Source organism: Myotis yumanensis, unplaced genomic scaffold, assembly GCF_028538775.1.
Source record: "Myotis yumanensis isolate MYYU_CA2020_CCGP unplaced genomic scaffold, mMyoYum1.0.hap1 SCAF_10, whole genome shotgun sequence".
In the NCBI taxonomy this organism is placed as follows: domain Eukaryota; kingdom Metazoa; phylum Chordata; class Mammalia; order Chiroptera; family Vespertilionidae; genus Myotis; species Myotis yumanensis.
Genome location: NW_027223761.1, coordinates 44,809,310 through 44,827,851, shown reverse-complemented (window position 1 = coordinate 44,827,851; position 18,542 = coordinate 44,809,310). Strand labels below are relative to the sequence as shown.

The following is an 18,542-nucleotide window of genomic DNA, read 5'->3' as shown; positions in this document are numbered from 1 at the left end:
ACCCTTCCATTTCCTGCCCCCACCCCTCTTCAGTTTTCTATCCCCGCTCTGTTGGTTGGTAGGCATCACCGCCTAAAACTTCCCTGGGCAGCCTGAGAGGCAAGCAAAGGTTCCGGACCTCAGAGCTCAGAGGGGACTCCACAAAAAGGACCAGAGCGCTAGAGGATTGGGCCACCCCTACTCAAAAAATAAAATTATATGTTATATGTGTCTGTAAATTATATGTATATATACATATATATATGAATAGTATTAGATTATAATTCACTGAATAAAATAAAACTGAGTCCATTATATGAGTAATTGAAGCCCAGCCAGTGTGTCTTGGTGGTTTGGTGTCGACCCATGAACCAGGAGGTAAGGGTTCCATTCCCGTCAGGGCACATGCCTGGGTTGCAGGCTCAATCCCCACCCAATGCGGGGTGTGCAGGAGGCAGCCCATTGATGATTCTCTCTCATCATTGATGTTTCTCTCTCCCCCTCTCTGAAGTCAATAAAAAGATATATTTAAAAAACACCTTATTATGTCTGAAATATTTCATTTTTAAAGATGAGCCTATACAAAATGCTAGGGTTCTTCACCAGACTTCCCCAAGCTCACAACCAACTCTGTGGACCACCAAGCCAATTTTAGAAAAATACCTAAAACTAATGCCATATTTCTCACTTCTTCTTTAGCTGATGGTTCAGTCTTATGCTTGAGGCAATGAGGTTTAGTAGAAATCTCTAGATTTGGAAGTGAAGAGATCTTGGCTCCAATTCTGACTTCCCACTTCCTAGCTGAGTGACATTGGCAAGTTATTAAATTTCTGTGCCTCAGGTTCCTCATCTGTAAAATGGACACACATGACCTATTCACCATCTACTTCATGATGCAAATCAGACAGGTTTCACTTCCTGTATAAGGACCCCTCAGTCCCCCATGCTAAAATAGTTACTCCTATTCAAGCCTCCGCAGCACTTTGTATGGATGGCCCCTAATGAATTTTGAGTATGCCACACCATCACTCACTGATTAATCTGTCAAAAATGGGGACCAAATCCATTCTAATGGTCTCATACAGCATTTAGTTAAGGATACTGTCAACTGAACTCCAAGAAACAGGATGAAATCAATCTGCAGACTTGACCTCTATTATACCCAAGGATCTTGACCAAACCAGCTGGAAATACAAACAACAAAAAACACAAAGAAACAAAATATCCCCCCAAACCAATAACCATAAGCCATCAGTAAGTCATCAAGGTCTACCTTAGAAAGCCAGATGGTATTCTCTACTTTCTTTATTGGCCTTGTACCTAGGTATTAATTCTGGTACACAGGATACATCGGCTATTACAGATTACCTTGGCCCACAAGGAAGTTAAGAACAATTCTATCATCCATAACCATACTGGCTAGTGAGTTGAGGGTCAACTGAATGTATTCCAGGGCTAAAGTGGTATCACTGATGGCTTTAGCTAAAGTCAGGAACAAATTCCATAGCAACGTTTCTAGTAGAATGAGCCTTAAGATAGGGATAACCTCCTGCAGAGTGTGCATAAATGAGTCAGCACTCCTCCAGGAAGCTCCCCCTTTACCCAAGGATACCCTTGTTTTGGAGCAATCTCCACAATTATCTGATGACTACTTGGTCTATTCATGATGCTTCCCTAAACACCTGAAAGTTGCTTAAGACCCTCCCTATGGTGCAAGGCACCATGTTTTCAGGGAGAAAGGCAAGTTTGTGCCTGGCTTCCACACAGGGATATCCTGGGGGCATATATGATGCCCTGTTTACAACTGTTGGGGCCTCCCAAAGGGCACCTACATCTCTCAGGGAATACAGGTTGACGGTCCCTAATGTGGCCTTATGGCCACCTGGTAGGCCTCAGAGCTCTCAGTTCACTTAGAATAATTGAAACCAGTCCTTATTTTGGAAAGACTGCCTAATGGCAATTAGTCCAGTCTGTCCGACATGCCTACACAACCAGCCAGGTGGCATTTGTCCTCCCCATAGTATGACTAATAGCTACAAGGGAGGCAGGAGGTTTTGGACATATTTTGCATGGAAGTATAAGAGCTGAAAGTACTGATTTTTCTAATAGACTTCTCAGTAGATTAAAGGAAATGGCTATCAAATTGCGATTTGAGTCACCTAGTGAGGATGGCAAAACCAGCAATCAGTCAAGTTTAGGGAGCTTACAACAGTTTGGGGGAGTTTTACTATGCCATTTTCCTCTGAGAGGAAGGCTCCAAGAATGACTCTTTTTCCAAATGTTATATCTATGACCATGTCAAACCAACAAAAGAATCCAGGTGGCTAAACCAGAATTAAATGTGAATACTTAAGGCCTCCCTTTGGCTAAGGTGCCACCTGAAGGGTGTGGCAACCAGGTTGGCCCAGAGATGCTGTTAGGGCAAAGAAAACATACCCAGCACCAGTCAGGGCATCAGAATACTGAATTTTCAAAATAAATCTATACAACACTCCCCAACCTCTCATTCTGATCATTACTCAGTAAGCAACTATAATTTTTATGTCTTAACTTGACTGGAGCATGAGACCCCCAAATATTTGGTTAAGCATTATTCTGGATATGTCTGAGAGTGTTTCCGGATGAGATTACCATTTGAATCAGTGCTCTCAGTAAAGCAGACTGCCCGCTGAGATGTTGCTGGGCTTTCTTCCAATCTGTTGGAGGCCAGAATAGAACAAAAGTCAGGGTAAGGTAGAATTCACTATGCCTGTTTGCAAGCTAGGACATCAGTCTTCTGCTTCTGGACTAGAATTTACTCCTGGTTTGCAGGCCTTCTGACTCAGACTGGAATATCATTGGGTCTCCTGGTTCTCCAGCTTACAGAAGCAGATCATGGGACTTCTCCAACTCCATAATCATGAGCCCATTCCTTATAATACAGCTCTTTATATATGCACACACATATCCTATTTGTTCTGTTTCTTCAGAGAACTCTAACATAGCCGTCAAGAGGAAGTGATTGCTTTCAGTGGACAGCCATATTTAGTGACCAAACTGCCTTACTAAAATGTATTGACCAGGATGTGGTTAGAGAGGTAGGGTCAGAAATCTCCTGAGTACATTTTTTAAATAGGCTGTTCCAACAGTCAACAATACTAAATTCCTCTGGATGGAAGAGTTAAAGGTCCATCAAATACCTGGACTGTCAGCCCACCATTAAGTGGCTTTTGCAATAACAATTGCACCACCGTTCAACTGCATGTCGTCAAGATAACCAAAAACATGAGACAGATTAGTTTGAAGACCAAAATAGTGTGGTTGGAGTTTACTGAACTAGAAAAGCAACACTAACCTGAAAAACATGTCAACAGTGGTGAGGTACTACTGATAACCCCCAGAGGGAGCCAAAGGTCTGATATAGTAAAATAGCCAAGAGTGGGTGACGGCCATGCCCTGTGCTATGTGGTCTCACTCAAGGCTAGACAAACAGGACTTTTGAAAGGAGTCACAGTCTGGCATGCAGCAGTAGCCTCTGCATCAGAAACATAAGTGTTTTACTTTGTGCCTAGGCTACTATGGTGGGTGTAATACCACGTCTGGTATGATGGATCCAGGCAACAATGGTGGCAATCTGAGTAGTACAGGCTCCATCAGCAGCAGCTTGATCCCAATTGGTCTTATCAAATAACGGCCCCCCACTGAGGGCATCTACGTGAGTGACCCAGACAGTTGAATTAACAGCAATAATTCTAGTTTGTGGCCCCGAATTAAAGTGTCTTTGTTTTGACACTCTGAAGTCTTTCAAGTGGAATACTCGGGGCTCGTGACAGATTGCCCCTCCCAGCAGTTTCTCATTCTTCAGTGGGTCACCTTCAATAGCATTATAAACCAAACCCAGGCAGAGTATTATTCAATACTCATCAATGGTTCCTACAAGAGTCTGTCAAAGGGAACTCTCCCCAAAGGGTCAAGCTCCCTTACAGCAGCCAAGGCCCATTGCAAAAAAATTCTGAGATAGTTACTCATCTCTAAATGGATCTAATGTTGACATAATAGAATATAGGATGGGGTTGGCTATGAGACAAACCAATAGTTGCCATTCTTCCAAGCATCATGCATTGTCCCTGTAATTTTCTCATTTCCTTCAATAAAAAGTAAAAGTTAAAAAAAAAAAAGTGAAGATAACATGTTTATATATGTAAAGAAAAAGGTATACCCAAGTATGTAAGACTCCAAGAAATCATCTTGGAGAGGGTTATTCCCTATCTACAAACACAAGTCTTGGGACCCCCCCGTGTCTAACAGTAACTCTAACTCATTCATTGTGAAAATACAATTATCCAATTACACTCTTTCAAAAGCTGACAGAACAGCTTACAGAATAGAACTATCATCTAAAAAGGGTTGTGGGAGTAGAGGGCCCTAGAAGCTCAGAGAATTACATGACTTACCCAGCTTGACAGGAATAAAACTCCCACCTGTTGATGTTCCACACCCCTCAGTGTGACACTAGATAGGGGGCAACATTCCCAAGTCAAAGAGCAAAACGTGATAAGCATGATGTTTTATAAAGTGAATATGGTTTTAGGAACTAGGTTCAGCAAGAATTTACTTTTGTAAGGATAGAGGGACAATATCCTTATAGCTCACAGGATCTAGGCAAGTGCTGAGTTCTTCTCTACCACAGGAATATACTGGCAAAGAAGATGTTCACAATTTTGGAGCCAGACTACCCCGGTTTAAATCCCAGTTCTATCACTAACTTTTTGTGCCTCATTTCCCTCAGGCTATAAGATGGGGATAATAATAATAATAATAATAACTACTTCTTAGGATCATTGTGAGCGTTACCGAGTTAATACCTGTACACCCCCTGACACAAAGTAAGTACTGAATGTCATTGTTATCATTGGAAAGTTACCAGTTTCTCACTACAGGTTCTTAGGGGTCTCTGACCAATAAAACAGCCTAGAATGAAAGAAACCTACCGTAGAGTAAGACTGTTAACACTTGCTGCTCTGTTCTTCCATCCATCAAAACTAACCATCAAAAACTCCATTTTTTCAAATCTTCTTTTTATTGAAAAAAATTTTAGAAAATGGCAGTTAATAAAGGACACAAAAAAATCAGCAAATCAACAGTGATATACTAGTGAAAAGCATAGACAATATAAAACTAAAAATGTCATTGGCTTCTTTAATCGGTTAAGAGCACACAAAATGTAACAGGCAGAGGGTCTATTTTAAACAAATTAAAAAGCTGGGTTTTTTTCCCCAATTCACCTCGTCAGATATATACACACCACAAAAAAAAGGTGTGTGAAGATGTATACAAGTAATTGTATCCTGAGTTAAGGATACAATTAAAACAGCTATTGAAACAGGAATTAACACAATAAAGTCAGCAACAGATTGATAATTTTAAAAACTGAGTCTTAATACTCTGCATGGCACAAAGCTATACTATTCTGCTAGATATGAAGGAGAAAGTCTGTTCAGTTTTTAGCAAAAATGCTTCTCCAGAAAAGCAATTGAAAACAGTGTAATCAGCAGACCAAGGAAGCTACAGCTAGATATCAGAGCTATAATTTCTCATATCTCAGATAGAAAATCCTATTTATCCAGAATGGACTAAATTTCAGGACAAAACAGTAACATTTAACATTTTTTACATTGCTTCTTTCCTTTTCACCCCATAATTTTGCATGATCTTGCAAAAAGATGGCTGCTTTTAGAATTGGTTATTTTATTTTTCTTTCTGTGGCAAGACTGTCATGAAGTCTTGATATTTCAGGCTCATATGCATCCATGACCAGTGTCCCGCTGTGGTCAAAAAACTTAGCAATGGACCTGGTGAACTCAGCTTCCCGCTGCTGCTTTGTTCTTCCACTGATGAAGGTCAGCTTCAGAGTGTATTTGTCATCAAACCTAAGCAAAAACATTAAATCAAAAACCATAAAAAACCAAAGGAAGAGATTCACCCAGTAAAAGCAGAGCACCAAGTATTTTCAAAGAATAGAGGTGAGAAGCCTACACAAAGATTTCTCTCAAAAAACTGCCTTCAAGATACAAATGCTGTTTCATAGGTGTTGCTTTGTGTTCCTGATTTAATTACTGTGTACCTCCTTTATCTTGTCATAAACTGTTAAGCCATATGGAACATCTTCTCTCACCTCTGGACTTTATTACTTGTTGCCGGAGTCCATTCATTGTCTTCACTAGCTGAGTTTAGACAGAGACCCCCAAAAGCTAGTAACCTTTGAAGTCCTAGCAAAGGTCAGAACTGTGCACCACCCAGTTAATCTAGGAACCACCCAGTTAATTTAGGTAATAATAGTTGAAGCATCCCCACCTTAGTTCCCTTAATTCCTTAGATACTTATGTAGATCCTTGTTGATTATTGTTGATCAGATACTCTGCCTATTCCTGGAAATCTATCTATTGATGAGCTAATCAGATACTTTGTCTATTCCTGGAAATTGTCTGCTAATCCGTGTGTCATTGAAACCTCCTTACCCTAAGGGCTACTCCAGATCAATAAAAGATTGGAGCGGCCTGAGCATCGGTGGAAGTCCTTTGGGACTTGCCCGCCTGGTCCCCCAATATTGCAAAATTATCTTGTGTCTTTTTCTCTCATTTGTTGTGCGGCTCCACTTTCAGATACCGAACCCTACTCCACGCAGAACGTGGAGGGAGTGTTACTCGACACTTGTTGTGCTAGAAGCATCTTCCTAGTAGCCACTTCTCTCCAATCTCAACTGACTGGTTCCCATCCTATATAGTAAAAGTCTAATATGCAAATCAACTGAACAGCAGAACAACCAGTCGCTATGACACGCACTGACCACCAGGGGGGCAGACGCTCAATGCAGGAGCTGCCCCCTGGTGATCAGTGCGCTCCCACGGGGGGGTGGGGGGGAGCACCACTCAGCTAGAAGCTGGGCTCGCAGCTGGCAAGTACAGTGGCAGTGGTGGGAGCCTCTTCCACTTCCCAGGCAGTGCTAAGAACCCCTCAGGAGATGTCCACCTACTACATGCTAGAAACTGTACTATGTTTTTAGGATTATGACTAAGAGCATGAATTCTACCCTGGCTGATGTGGCTCAGTTGGTTGGACATTACTCTGTGCACTGAAAGGTTGCCAGTTTGATTCCTGATCAGGGCACATGCCTGGGTTGTGATTCTATCCCTGGTAGGGGGTGTACAGGAAGTAGTCAATCGATGTTCTGCTCTCACATTGATGTTTCTCCCCCCACCCCTCCTTCATCTCTAAAAAAACAATCAATTGAAAAAATCTTTTTAAAAAAAGAGCATGAATTCTTGACTCAGGTGTGTGCTGGAATATCTGGTGGAATTCGCTTTTGAGCTGTATGACCCTGAAAGAATTAATTGAACTCTTTGGGCCTGTGTTCTTATTTTAAAAAGGAGTTGTTCTAAGGTTTATATGAGATAATGCACTGAGCACAATAACCACTACATGCTCAATAGAAATTTGCTATTATTATAACTAGTAACTCATCTTCTGAACAACGCTACAAGTCATTTTTGACCCTCCTAAAGCTCAAATAGTTTACATGACATACCAGAAGTCACACAGCTGGAAATAGATGAGCTGAAATTTGAACCCTATTCTAGATACCTAGAAAGATCTCAGTTGTCAGCTGGACAAAGTTATACCTACTGCTGGTCAGAAACAGACTGAATTGTCCTTCTCTGAGTTGCCTGGTACATTGCTTCAGAGATTCCTGTTTGCAAAGAAGAAATGGAAGCTAATGGGATTCTTCAAAGATAACTGACTTTACACCTTTGGCCTTTGTAAGTCTGCACCCTAATTAACTCAGTTAATTAGCCACAGGAAAAAGAGAGTAATTCTTCATTCTCCACCGAAGTACTTTCTCCCGGAGTTAATCCTCAGAGCATATCTGTGATAATGCAAGATCAGAACTGCAATTCTAAGAAAAACTTTATAGATCATTCATAATCCTTTCTTCATTTTACATGACTAGTATGATCTGCATAGAGTAGGCATACAATAGTCTGCTGCTGAAAATGACTCAATACCCAGGGAAAAGCCAACACCAGGATTTAAGAATCTGTGAGGATAGTCATACCTTTTGAGACTGGAGGACAGTTGCCAAATATCATCAGGATCCATCCCTGTAGGATCTTTCCTATGGGCCACGAGAAAGATGCTCTTCTCCTTGTATGAGGTATAAATGGTCAGGATCCCCATCATCACAAAATAGGTTCGAATAAGGTTAAGGGGAAAACACACAAACATACTCACAAAAGAGAACTAACACATATTGACAAGCAAGGGCTACAAAAACCACTAAAGATTTCTGTCTTGCTGTAAAAACACTGAGTATTTAGCCATTTCATTTTCATCCTTATGTCTATGTACCAAGAGAAGCAAGGCTTTCAGGTTAGAATACTTCAAAGGGGAAGAAAGAAAACCAGCTCTTATCTTTTCTGTTCAAAGGGGAAATTCAAAAGGGAAGGGCATAAACCAGCTCTCATTTTTTCTGTTCAATGATAACATGTATAAGATCCTGTTACCTAGTTTGTCAAGACTTGGGCTTCTTTCTCTATAAAATACAAACCTAATAATCACAGTGAACTTAACCAAACTCAACCAATTTCATGAGTGATTAAAAGAGAAGATAAGTGACTTCAGATTAACTTACTATAAGAACAATTACTTCATACACATGGAACTTATTATATTCAGTTTTTGACAGTATTAACTACTATTTTGAGAACCTATTATGTGCCAGAAATTGGCATAAGAGCTTTGTATACACTGTATAATTTAAATTTTATGACAGTGAAAGGCAGGAAAGTATAGTGAAAAATTTCATAATGAGATGATTTGTAGATGCCACGTCTGGGGACTATGATTTGGGATCAATTTGGATAATAGCATTTTTGACCAGAACCTGATTTATTAAATGGCTTGCAAAATATCTTTGAAGAGAAATTCCCAAAGTGAAGACTTCAGAAATATTTCAGATTGTGGTAACACTGTTAAGAAAAGTAAGCTGCCTACGAAAATGATAATTCTGAGTGTATATTACCCATATTTATAAATGAGCAACATTCAAACAGTTCCAAAAAAGAGTTATTATTAGCTTAGCACAAGATCACAAAACCACCTGGATTTCGAACCCAGGTTTCTCTAGTTCCACAATAGGTTCTTATTTCCACTGTTACACAAGCCACACCTATATACCTCATGCTCAGTAACTCCCAGTCCAGCCTCCCCGCTTCAAGGAAACCTGACACAGATCTAACCTTCAACATCTGATCCTTTCCTAATATTCTGGTATGAGTGGCTTGAAGCAACCTGGTCTAATGGGAGAAGTTCTAGACTAGAAATAAGAAGAGCTAGGTCATCATTATTGTGTTTTGCTATCAGGTGCTCACACCTGGATTATGACCTCTATTAATAACTAAATAGAATTAAAGATAAAATAAACATATTAAATCTAAAATGTCAGTGATAATTACTAGATAAATTTACAGATTTCCATAGCTGATAATATTAAATTCTAACATTGGCAGACTCCCAGATCAAAGTTTGTTTTTTTGTAGGAAACAGGGAGGTAAACAGTAAAGATTTTAAAATAGTCACTAGAAAACAAACCTGAGTATAAATAAAGGATATGATATGACGCACAATGCCAAAACAGGCTTGGACTCTGGAAAAGGGTGCATATAATCCCAAATCAAAGCCACTATGGCAAAGAAACAGGAGATGGTACAGATGGTAAGGCGACCGTCAATTAGACCAAAATTCTCCACATACTTGTACTTTTCCAGAAGTACCTAGTGAGAAGAACAAGGAATCAGGCTAACAGGAATGCTTCCTTCCTAGAACCTACTTTTACTCTTAATTTCCATGATAAAAGCTATATTGGAATCATATAAATTACCAAGTAGTTGTTTCTAATCAGAATTTTATCATTCCAAGCAAAAGGACTGAAGCTGTTTATAACAGATCCCAGAGAAAAAGTTCATCAACTTCTCATACATTTTTTTAAAATCCTCAACTTATTCCCTTGGATGAAACTAAAATAATTAGAGAGATGACCAATCATGGATCAATGTGTTATATTCCCTCAACCTTCTTGGCTCTTAGCTAATTAACCTAAAAACAATAGATTAACAGCTTTCTGAAGTTGAAAAGTTAGAGAACGTTAGGTAGCTAACATTTATATTTTTACACACGCTCCCCCACATACACTATAAGGCTCAATTCCTAACACTGGAAAACTAAGGTCATTCCAAGTGGTAGAAGAAAAAGATCCTGCAGATGAACCATCAGCTGTACACACACTAATAGACGCCCACCTCAAGAAAGTACCTTTTTGGCAGAATCATCCAAAGAATTTTTCACAGCTGATCCATCCCATTTGTCAATTTTTACAGGCTTATCATCAATCTTCCACTGTAAAATAAAGAGTTGTTCATCAAGAAATATGGCATCTTACTGAAAGTAAAATGAACTACTTCCTTAAGGACATTCTTAAGTATAGTACCATTTACTCTTTCTCTTCTGATATTGGACATCTAAAAGACAGAACACTTAGAAATGAAGGTGAAGGAGTCTAGTGTCACTAGAATCAGGTGGTGCTCAGGATGTTGCCAGTCTCCATGCTGAGAAGTCAAAAATCTGTAAGCCCAAAACCACAACACTTACATGGGCTAGAGACTACAGTGTGAACTCACATATCCCATTCCTGTTCTGCCCAAATGTGAATATAGAAAAGATCTCCACTTGGTTATCCTTTCATTTGTGACCACAAAATTCGGGGAATATATATCTATGAACTTTCAGACACTAATAAAATGGGGAAGGTCTCCTTTAATATACTAGTATCTTCATCGGCAAACAACTTTTATGTTTTACCAGCATGTTTTAACTATAGGAAAACAGCAAATCCAGTGTAATCTGTTGGAAAGAACATTTTGAATTAAAAACCAAGTTATATCACCAGTGAGTTGTGACGTTTGGACAAACCCTGCTTCAATTTCCTTCATCTGCAGGGGCTGAAAAAGGTTACCAAATACTGCGCTACTCAGAGGCAAGTGGTTCTCTCACACATTGTTGGCAGAAATTCAAAATGGTACAACACCTATAGAAGACAACTTAGCACCTTGGATTCAAGTTCCCACTTCTGCACATTTTTCCATATCCACATCGACATGAAATAATATACAAGGCTATAAACATAGCAGTATTTATAGCAGTGATATTATTATATAGTTATCACATATAAAATAGAAATATATATTAGACCATTTAAGCGGAGATGGCAAGTAGGCAGTTGGATATATAAGTCTAGGGATCAGAGGAGAGGTCCAGGTTGGAAATAGAAATGTGGGAGTCATCAACTTACAGATTATATTTAAGCCACGACACTGGGTATCTCTTTGGAATGAGTGTAGATAGCGAAGAGGGCCAGAGACTTGCCAATATTTATAGGCCAGGAAGAAGACTAAATAAATAAATAAATAACAGAGAGACAAGTGAAGGAGGAAGAAAAGCAAGAGCAAGAAGTGTTCTTGAAGCCACATAAAGAAAATATTTCAAGAAGAAAGTGATCAATGAGTCAAATATTACTGAAAGGTTGAGTGAGTAATATGAAAAACTACTACTGAGATTTCACAAGAGGGAGGCCACAGCAGAGAAATGGTGCAGACAATAGCCAAAAAAGGGACCTGGGCAAATGGAAGTTACTAACTTCTGTGATATCACTGAGCTACAAAATGGCGAATATGAAGTTAATAATAATATCAATAATTTGAAGCTTCATACGTTACTCAATAAGCACTATAGAAATTTTAAGTTTAAATTAAAATTTAAAATTCACATACTGTAAAACTTGCCATTTTAAAATGTACAATTCAGTTGTTTTTTAAATTTAAATTATTCTCACAAAGTTGTGCGACTATCACCACTAGCTAATTTCAGATTCCATTCATCACCCAAAAAAGAAACCTCATACCCATAAGCCAGTGGTTCTCAACCTTCCTAATGCCGCGACCCTTTAATACAGTTCCTCATGTTGTGGTGATCCCCAATTTCATTGTTACAAATTGAACATAATTAAAGCATAGTGATTAATCACAAAAACAATATGTAATTATATATGTGTTTTCCGATGGTCTTAGACGACCCCTGTGAAAGGGTCGTTCGACCCCCAAAGGGGTCACGACCCACAGGTTGAGAACCACTGCCATAAGCAGTCACTCCCCTCCCAACCTCCCTTTAGCCCTGGCAACCACTAATATATACTAAATGGAATCATACAATATGCAGCCTTTTGAGACTGATTTCTCTCACTCAACATAATGTATTGAAGGTTCATCCAGGTTGTAATAATTATCAGTACTTTATTCCTTTATATAGCCAAATATTCTATTGCATGGATATACAATATTTTGTTTATACATACATCTATCAACAAATACTTGGGGAATACTTGGGTTGTAGCTACCTTTTGGTTATTGTGATGAATGCTATTATAATTTGCATACATGTTTTCATGCAAGACTTATATTTTCAATTCTTTTGGGTTTATACCTAGAAGTGGAATATGTCGAGTCATATGTTAACTCTATGTTTAAGTTTCTGAGGAACTGATATGCTGTTTTCCAAAGTAGCTGCATCACTTTACATTCCCACCAGCAATGTAAAAGGGTTCCAATTTCTCCACATCCTCCTCACCAACATTTTTTTTTTTTTATTATAGTCAGACCAGTGGGTGTGAAGTGGTATCTCATTGTGGTTTTGATTTGAATTTCTCTAATGACTAAAATGTTGAGCTTCTTTTCATGTGCTTATTGGCCATCTATATCATCTTCTGTGGAGCTATCACGTATTCTTTTATTCTTTTTAAAATTGGGATTTTTATTGAGTTATATAAGATTATATAGTCTAGACCAGTGTTCTCAACCTTCTGGTCCTTTAAATACAGTTCCTCATGTTGTGACCCAACCATAAAATTATTTTCGTTGCTACTTCATAACTGTCATGTTGCTACTGTTATGAATCGTAATGTAAATATCTGACATGCAGGATGGTCTTAGGCGACCCCTGTGAAAGGATCGTTCGACGGCCAAAGGGGTCACGACCCACAGGTTGAGAACCGCTGTTCTAGATTGACACTAACTCACTGTGTGGTCTTGGGCAAGTTGCTTCTTTTCCCCTCTCCAACTGTATCCATGTCTACAAAATGAGGAGGTTGGAACAGATGAGCTTCAAGATCTCTTCATTAAAGCATTTTAGAGAAAACACTATTGATTAAGCAGAATAGTTAATAAACAAATAAAAACAAAAACTTAAGATGTCAGAACCAGAAGAGATTTAAAAAGTCATCTAGGACAGTAGTTCTCAACTCAGAAGTAATTGTTAAAATGTAGAGGAAATAAATAGCTATGTGTGAAAACACGCAGATGTCCAGGCCCCACATCTAGAGAATCTGACTCAGGTCTGGAATGAGGTCCAGAAATCTGTATTTTTAACCAGGATTCCAAGGGGGTCTGATGTAGACAGTCTCCATATCATGTTATGAAAAATATTTTAAGAAAGCTAATATACCCAGAATAACTGCTAGTTAGCAGTAGCTACATGTATTTTGTTGAGTACTTATCAGACACCACCTTTTAAGGTAAATGCTATAATTATCCCCATGTTGAAGATGAAGAAACGGATATAAACAGATTTTCTAACTTGCCCAAGAACATACCTGGTAAGTGGCAGGCAGGATTCAAAGACAGATGGCCTGGCTCCAGAGCCTGTGTTCTCAATTACTAAGATACAAAAGCTGGACTTTAAGATTAAGCTTGATAGTCCAACCAGGAGACAGAAATCCACCTATGAGGTTAAAATGGTCTGGATATAGCTTCTAGAAAGCATGGTTTAATACCACAGTTTAACAGCCAAAACAAATCCCGTCAGGAGACAGAAAGGATTTAGTTTCTGGAAAGAATGATTTATTATAACATTAATTTTAATAGCCAAAACAAATTAAGCAAGCAATTTTTCTTTATAGCCTACTAGGTAGAACAAAATGCTTTGGTGTATTTTAGGCAAAATAACTTATTGCAATGATCTAAGTTATTCTGTGATGGAGTTTAGAAGATTATATTTGCATGCTTATTTTTAAGACCAGGAAACTAGAAGTGTTTTGTTCTTAAAGTCATGTTCCCTGGAACAGAAATTCACATCTGCTGAGGGAAAGCTATAAGTACATTTGCATCGCTTTATTACATTTGTTTATGGCAAGTGAAATTACAGCTGGAGGATATAAAATAAAAACCCTCCAAAAAAATCAAGACAAATCAAATTAAAAATACTGTAATCCTCTCATGCCCACAGAGCAAAAGTTTCTCTATTCATTCAGATCTTGTTCCATTGAGAATATTTTTTCCTATGTTCTCTTCCACAGTACCCTCAGTTTTCAGACAACTGGAGGCACCATCTTCTAAGACTGCTTCTGAAGACTGAAGTGGCAGATCGGAAGTTTTTTTCTCTGCCTAATTCAATACTGCAAGTACTTATTCCAGAACCCCTCATGGGAAAATGGACAAATACAAATTGGTATAACAATACAAGACAGTATGTCACATTAAGTGACAGCTTAATACCCATGTGCCATAAATGCTAGAGAATTCAGAAGGGGAACAATTCAATGTAAGGCAGCAATGAAGTTTTCCAAAGGAAGTACCTAAATAACTCCTGACTTAATTTTTTTCATTCCCATGTGCCATGAATGCTAGAGAATTCAGAAGGGGAATAACTCAATGTAGGGCAGAAAAGAAGTTTTCCAAAAGTGCCTAAACAGCTCCCGACTTATTTCTATATCACTTCTTGGTTAATTCTGCCAAGTGTTCCTTTGTCTATTTTCGTCTAATTCTGTTATTCAAGTTGGGAGTTCTCATCACCTTGTCATTCTATTTTTATAGCCCTTTACAAAGAACATTTACCAATATTATACAATTTAATATTTACAACAAGCCTATAATAATATGTATATACTAGAGGCCTGATGCAAGAAATTCATGCATGGGTGCGGTCCCTAGGCCTGGCCGGTGATCGAAGCAAGAGCATCTGGCGTGGAAGGGCAGGTCCCAGCTGACCTCTGGGCCCTGGGCAGCACCACCCGCCCTGCCCGAGTCCCCATGAGGAGATGCAGACGGGGTGTAGTGTGGGTCTCTGGGCCGCCCAGCGGTGCCGCACAGAAGCCAGGTGGGCAGCATGCTTTCTCCTGACCTTCTTCCCAGACTGGCTCCTATGCAAATCCACAGGAGCCAGTTCAGCCCCTGCGGTCCTGGTGGCTGCTGCCCGGCTCAAGCAGAAGAGGCCAGAGGCCACTCTGGTATGAGGCGGGATGGACTCCTCACAGGTGCCTGGCACCTGAGCGTGGGGCTACCCTGGCGTCCTGGGAGAGGGTAGCAGTGGGAGTGAGAGCGAGCTCAATGGAAACCCCCGCATTCTCACTGCACCTCTGTCCCCATCACCCCCACCCCCAGGTAGCCTGGGAGAGGTCACAGAGTGTCACCGACGCCTGCTGTGTTCCGTGCTGCTCCCTGGTGGTCAGTGCACATCACAGCAAGTGGTGGAACTCCCAGTCTCCTGGTCCAACTCCCGGTCAAACGATCGCCCAAGGGGACAATTTGCATATTAGGCTTTTATTATATAGGAGGATGAGCATCCACAATATTTACACTAGAACTTAAACTTGTCTTTCTTTTTACACTAATCCCTATAAACTACTATGGTATAAGGCAGCGGTTCTCAACCTGTGGGTCGAGACCCCTTTGCTGGTCGAACGACCCTTTCACAGGGGTCACCTAAGACCATCGGAAAACACATATATAATTACATATTGTTTTTGTGATTAATCACTATGCTTTAATTATGTTCAATTTGTAACAATGAAATGGGGGGTCATCACAACATGAGGCACTATATTAAAGGGTCTCGGCATTAGGAAGGTTGAGAACCATTGGTATAAGGCCTTACCAGAAGGCTTTTAATTTTTACCTCTCCAAACGATCTGAATAATTTTCCTAAACCCACTTTAATCTCAAAAACCTTCAACAGCTTCCTGCTACTTCAAGCAATCCATGCCCTCTTTTTATTTATTTATTTATTTATTTATCTTTGATTTCAGAGAGGAAGGGAGAGGGGAAAAGACTGAAACATCAATGATAAGAGAGTCACTGACTGGCTGCCTCCTGCACGCCCCCTACTGGAGATGGAGCTCACAACCCGGGCATGTGCCCTCGGCCGGAATCGAACCCAGGACCCTTCACTCTGCAGGCTGATACTCTATCCACTGAGCCAAACCAATTAGGGCCCAGGCCCTCTTCAATCCCGTCACTACAGGTTTCTTACAGAACAGTCCAATCAACTCACTACCTAAGAAACATCTGGCACCACCTGTGTAACTTCGCTCAAGGACATTAACTGGTATATGCCTTCCCTCGCTCTCCCCGCCAAAAAAGTCCACGTTCCACTTCAGACAAGAGGTCATCCCCTGGGGCCTTACTCCCTTATCAATCAGAACTCAGGGATCATTTTCTCTCTCTCATTTGCACGTCTGTAAAAAGTACACAACTAAATACACCAAAAACGTCTATGTTTAATATTCTGGGTATCCCATGTCCTATACTCAGCAATACTGAGTACTTTCTGACAACAGGATTCTTGATTTATTCCTAGGCCATCACACATGTGTATCAGACTCTACAGGTTATGGAGATCATTAATGCATATCATCTCATTTGATTCTCCCCCAAACCCTAACACTTCAGATGAAGAAAGGGAGGCATAGTGAGGTTAACAACGCATTGATAGTCTAAAGGTAGCTACTTCAAAGCCCACATGTTATGATTCCCAAATCCAAGTTCTTCCAATAACACCAGGATGCCATCCACTTTTCAGTGATCAGTACCTTAGCAGAAAGAATGCCCAGCGTAATGTTTGCTGGTGGTAATCCAAACAGAGGGAAAGGCAGTCAATAGGGTGAGCACAGGCTGTGAGGTGCTCACCCGGCAGGAAGGCAGGATTTGTGCATGAAAATGACCATCAAGTCCCAACATTTTCGCATGTTTGAGGGCAATGTGCTCTGAACCCAGCCCCCAGAACACATTCTGTCCCTTAAGAAGGGTTCAGAGTGTGAGAATTATGTCATTCAAAACCGATGACACCAAAAGAGAAGCAAAAAGACCAGGACCCCTCCATGGGATACGTACTCATTTCTCCAGCACCTACCATGTGTCAGGCACAGGGAAGTCCGAGAGCTGTTTTCAATAAAAGTAAAAAATACTGACTACCGACTATATCAAAAGACCCACACCTAACATTTCCCATCAAACTGGCCCAGGGCCCTACAATGAGAACTAAAAGGAACCTTAAGGCGAAACCCTCCTTCCAGATGAGCAAATACACAGGAAGAATAAGCATAATTCAAGGTCACACAGTAATTAATTGGAGGCAGAACCAGGACTGGGACGCAGATCTCTCTGCAACTGTTTCGTCCAAGATGCTATTTTCTGCAAAGGACAAGAAGGCACAACCCAAGAACGGAGTTTTCCTTTTCTTTTCTTTTCAACCCTTGTTGCCAGGACCGTAGTTTTTAAAAACGTGGCTGGGCGAGGGGGAAAGAGGCAAAGCAGGAACAAGCAGCGAACTCGCGAATTCGATCACCTAGACTAGAGCACTTGGAGGCAGAAAGGGAGGGAAATGGGGGGCGAGAGAAAAAAATAAATCTTAAAGGCTTCCTGAGGGTCCAGCAGGGGAAGTCAATTAAGCGCAGTATTCGGGGTGTCCGTGACAAAATGCCCAGACACGTGAACCCCTAGCGATACGCAAGGGTGGCAGTCGTGGTGGGGAGTCCAGGGACTCTCGCCTTCCAGCGGACGCTCTCATTCCTTCGGGCTTCCGCTTTCCCCGTCGGTGAAATGGGCACACTGAGCAGGAGCCCCCGCACCGCCGTGGAAGCGACGGCCGCGTGGAAACGTGGGAATAATGGGGTCATCTATCCTATGAAGCGGTGGTGACCAGCATTAAGGACCAGGAGCGCGTCCGAGAAGGAAAGAAGACTGACGAGGAAAGAGCCCGGGTCTGGCGTGGGGAGGGAGCGGGCTGTAAGCGCCCGTCGGGTTCCCATGGTGGGCCAGACCCGTACTCCCCGCGAGCAACCTCTGAAGAAGAGGGGGGCGGGATGGGAAGGTGGGCTCGCCGCCCCCCAGGCCTCCGCTGGCCTGGACCGTCCCCCAGAGCTGTCTCCTCACCTTGTCCAACAAGCCGCTGCGGCCACTGCCTGTCCCGCAGCTAGAGCCCCCGCCAGCCCCACTGCTGCCTCCGCCGCCACCAGATCTCCCGCCCTGTCCAGCCGCCGCCATCTTGTGTGCCTCGGCGTCTCCCTCCCACTCCTACTTGTCCGAAGCCGATTGGCTGGAGCCCACAGCGTGACGTGCCGCGCGGAGCTCATCGGGATCCGTAGTTCGCGGCTGGCTGACGCGAGGTTGCCCTCAGAAGTGGCCGCGGGGCTTGCTGGGATTTGT

At 41.2% G+C, this 18,542-nt stretch overlaps 1 protein-coding gene across 1 annotated transcript; it reads right to left on the bottom strand.

Moving 5' to 3' along the window:
* Positions 1-5,131: 5,131 nt before the first annotated feature.
* SPCS2 (signal peptidase complex subunit 2) lies at positions 5,132-18,394 on the bottom strand. Its single transcript, XM_070425625.1, has 5 exons — positions 18,270-18,394; positions 10,327-10,410; positions 9,629-9,788; positions 8,072-8,207; positions 5,132-5,888 (listed from the first exon to the last, which is right to left on the bottom strand). Exons 1-5 carry the CDS (start codon positions 18,378-18,380, stop codon positions 5,702-5,704), a joined length of 678 nt encoding a protein of 225 aa, XP_070281726.1. The 5' UTR covers positions 18,381-18,394; the 3' UTR covers positions 5,132-5,701.
* Between the last annotated feature and the right edge of the window lie 148 nt (positions 18,395-18,542).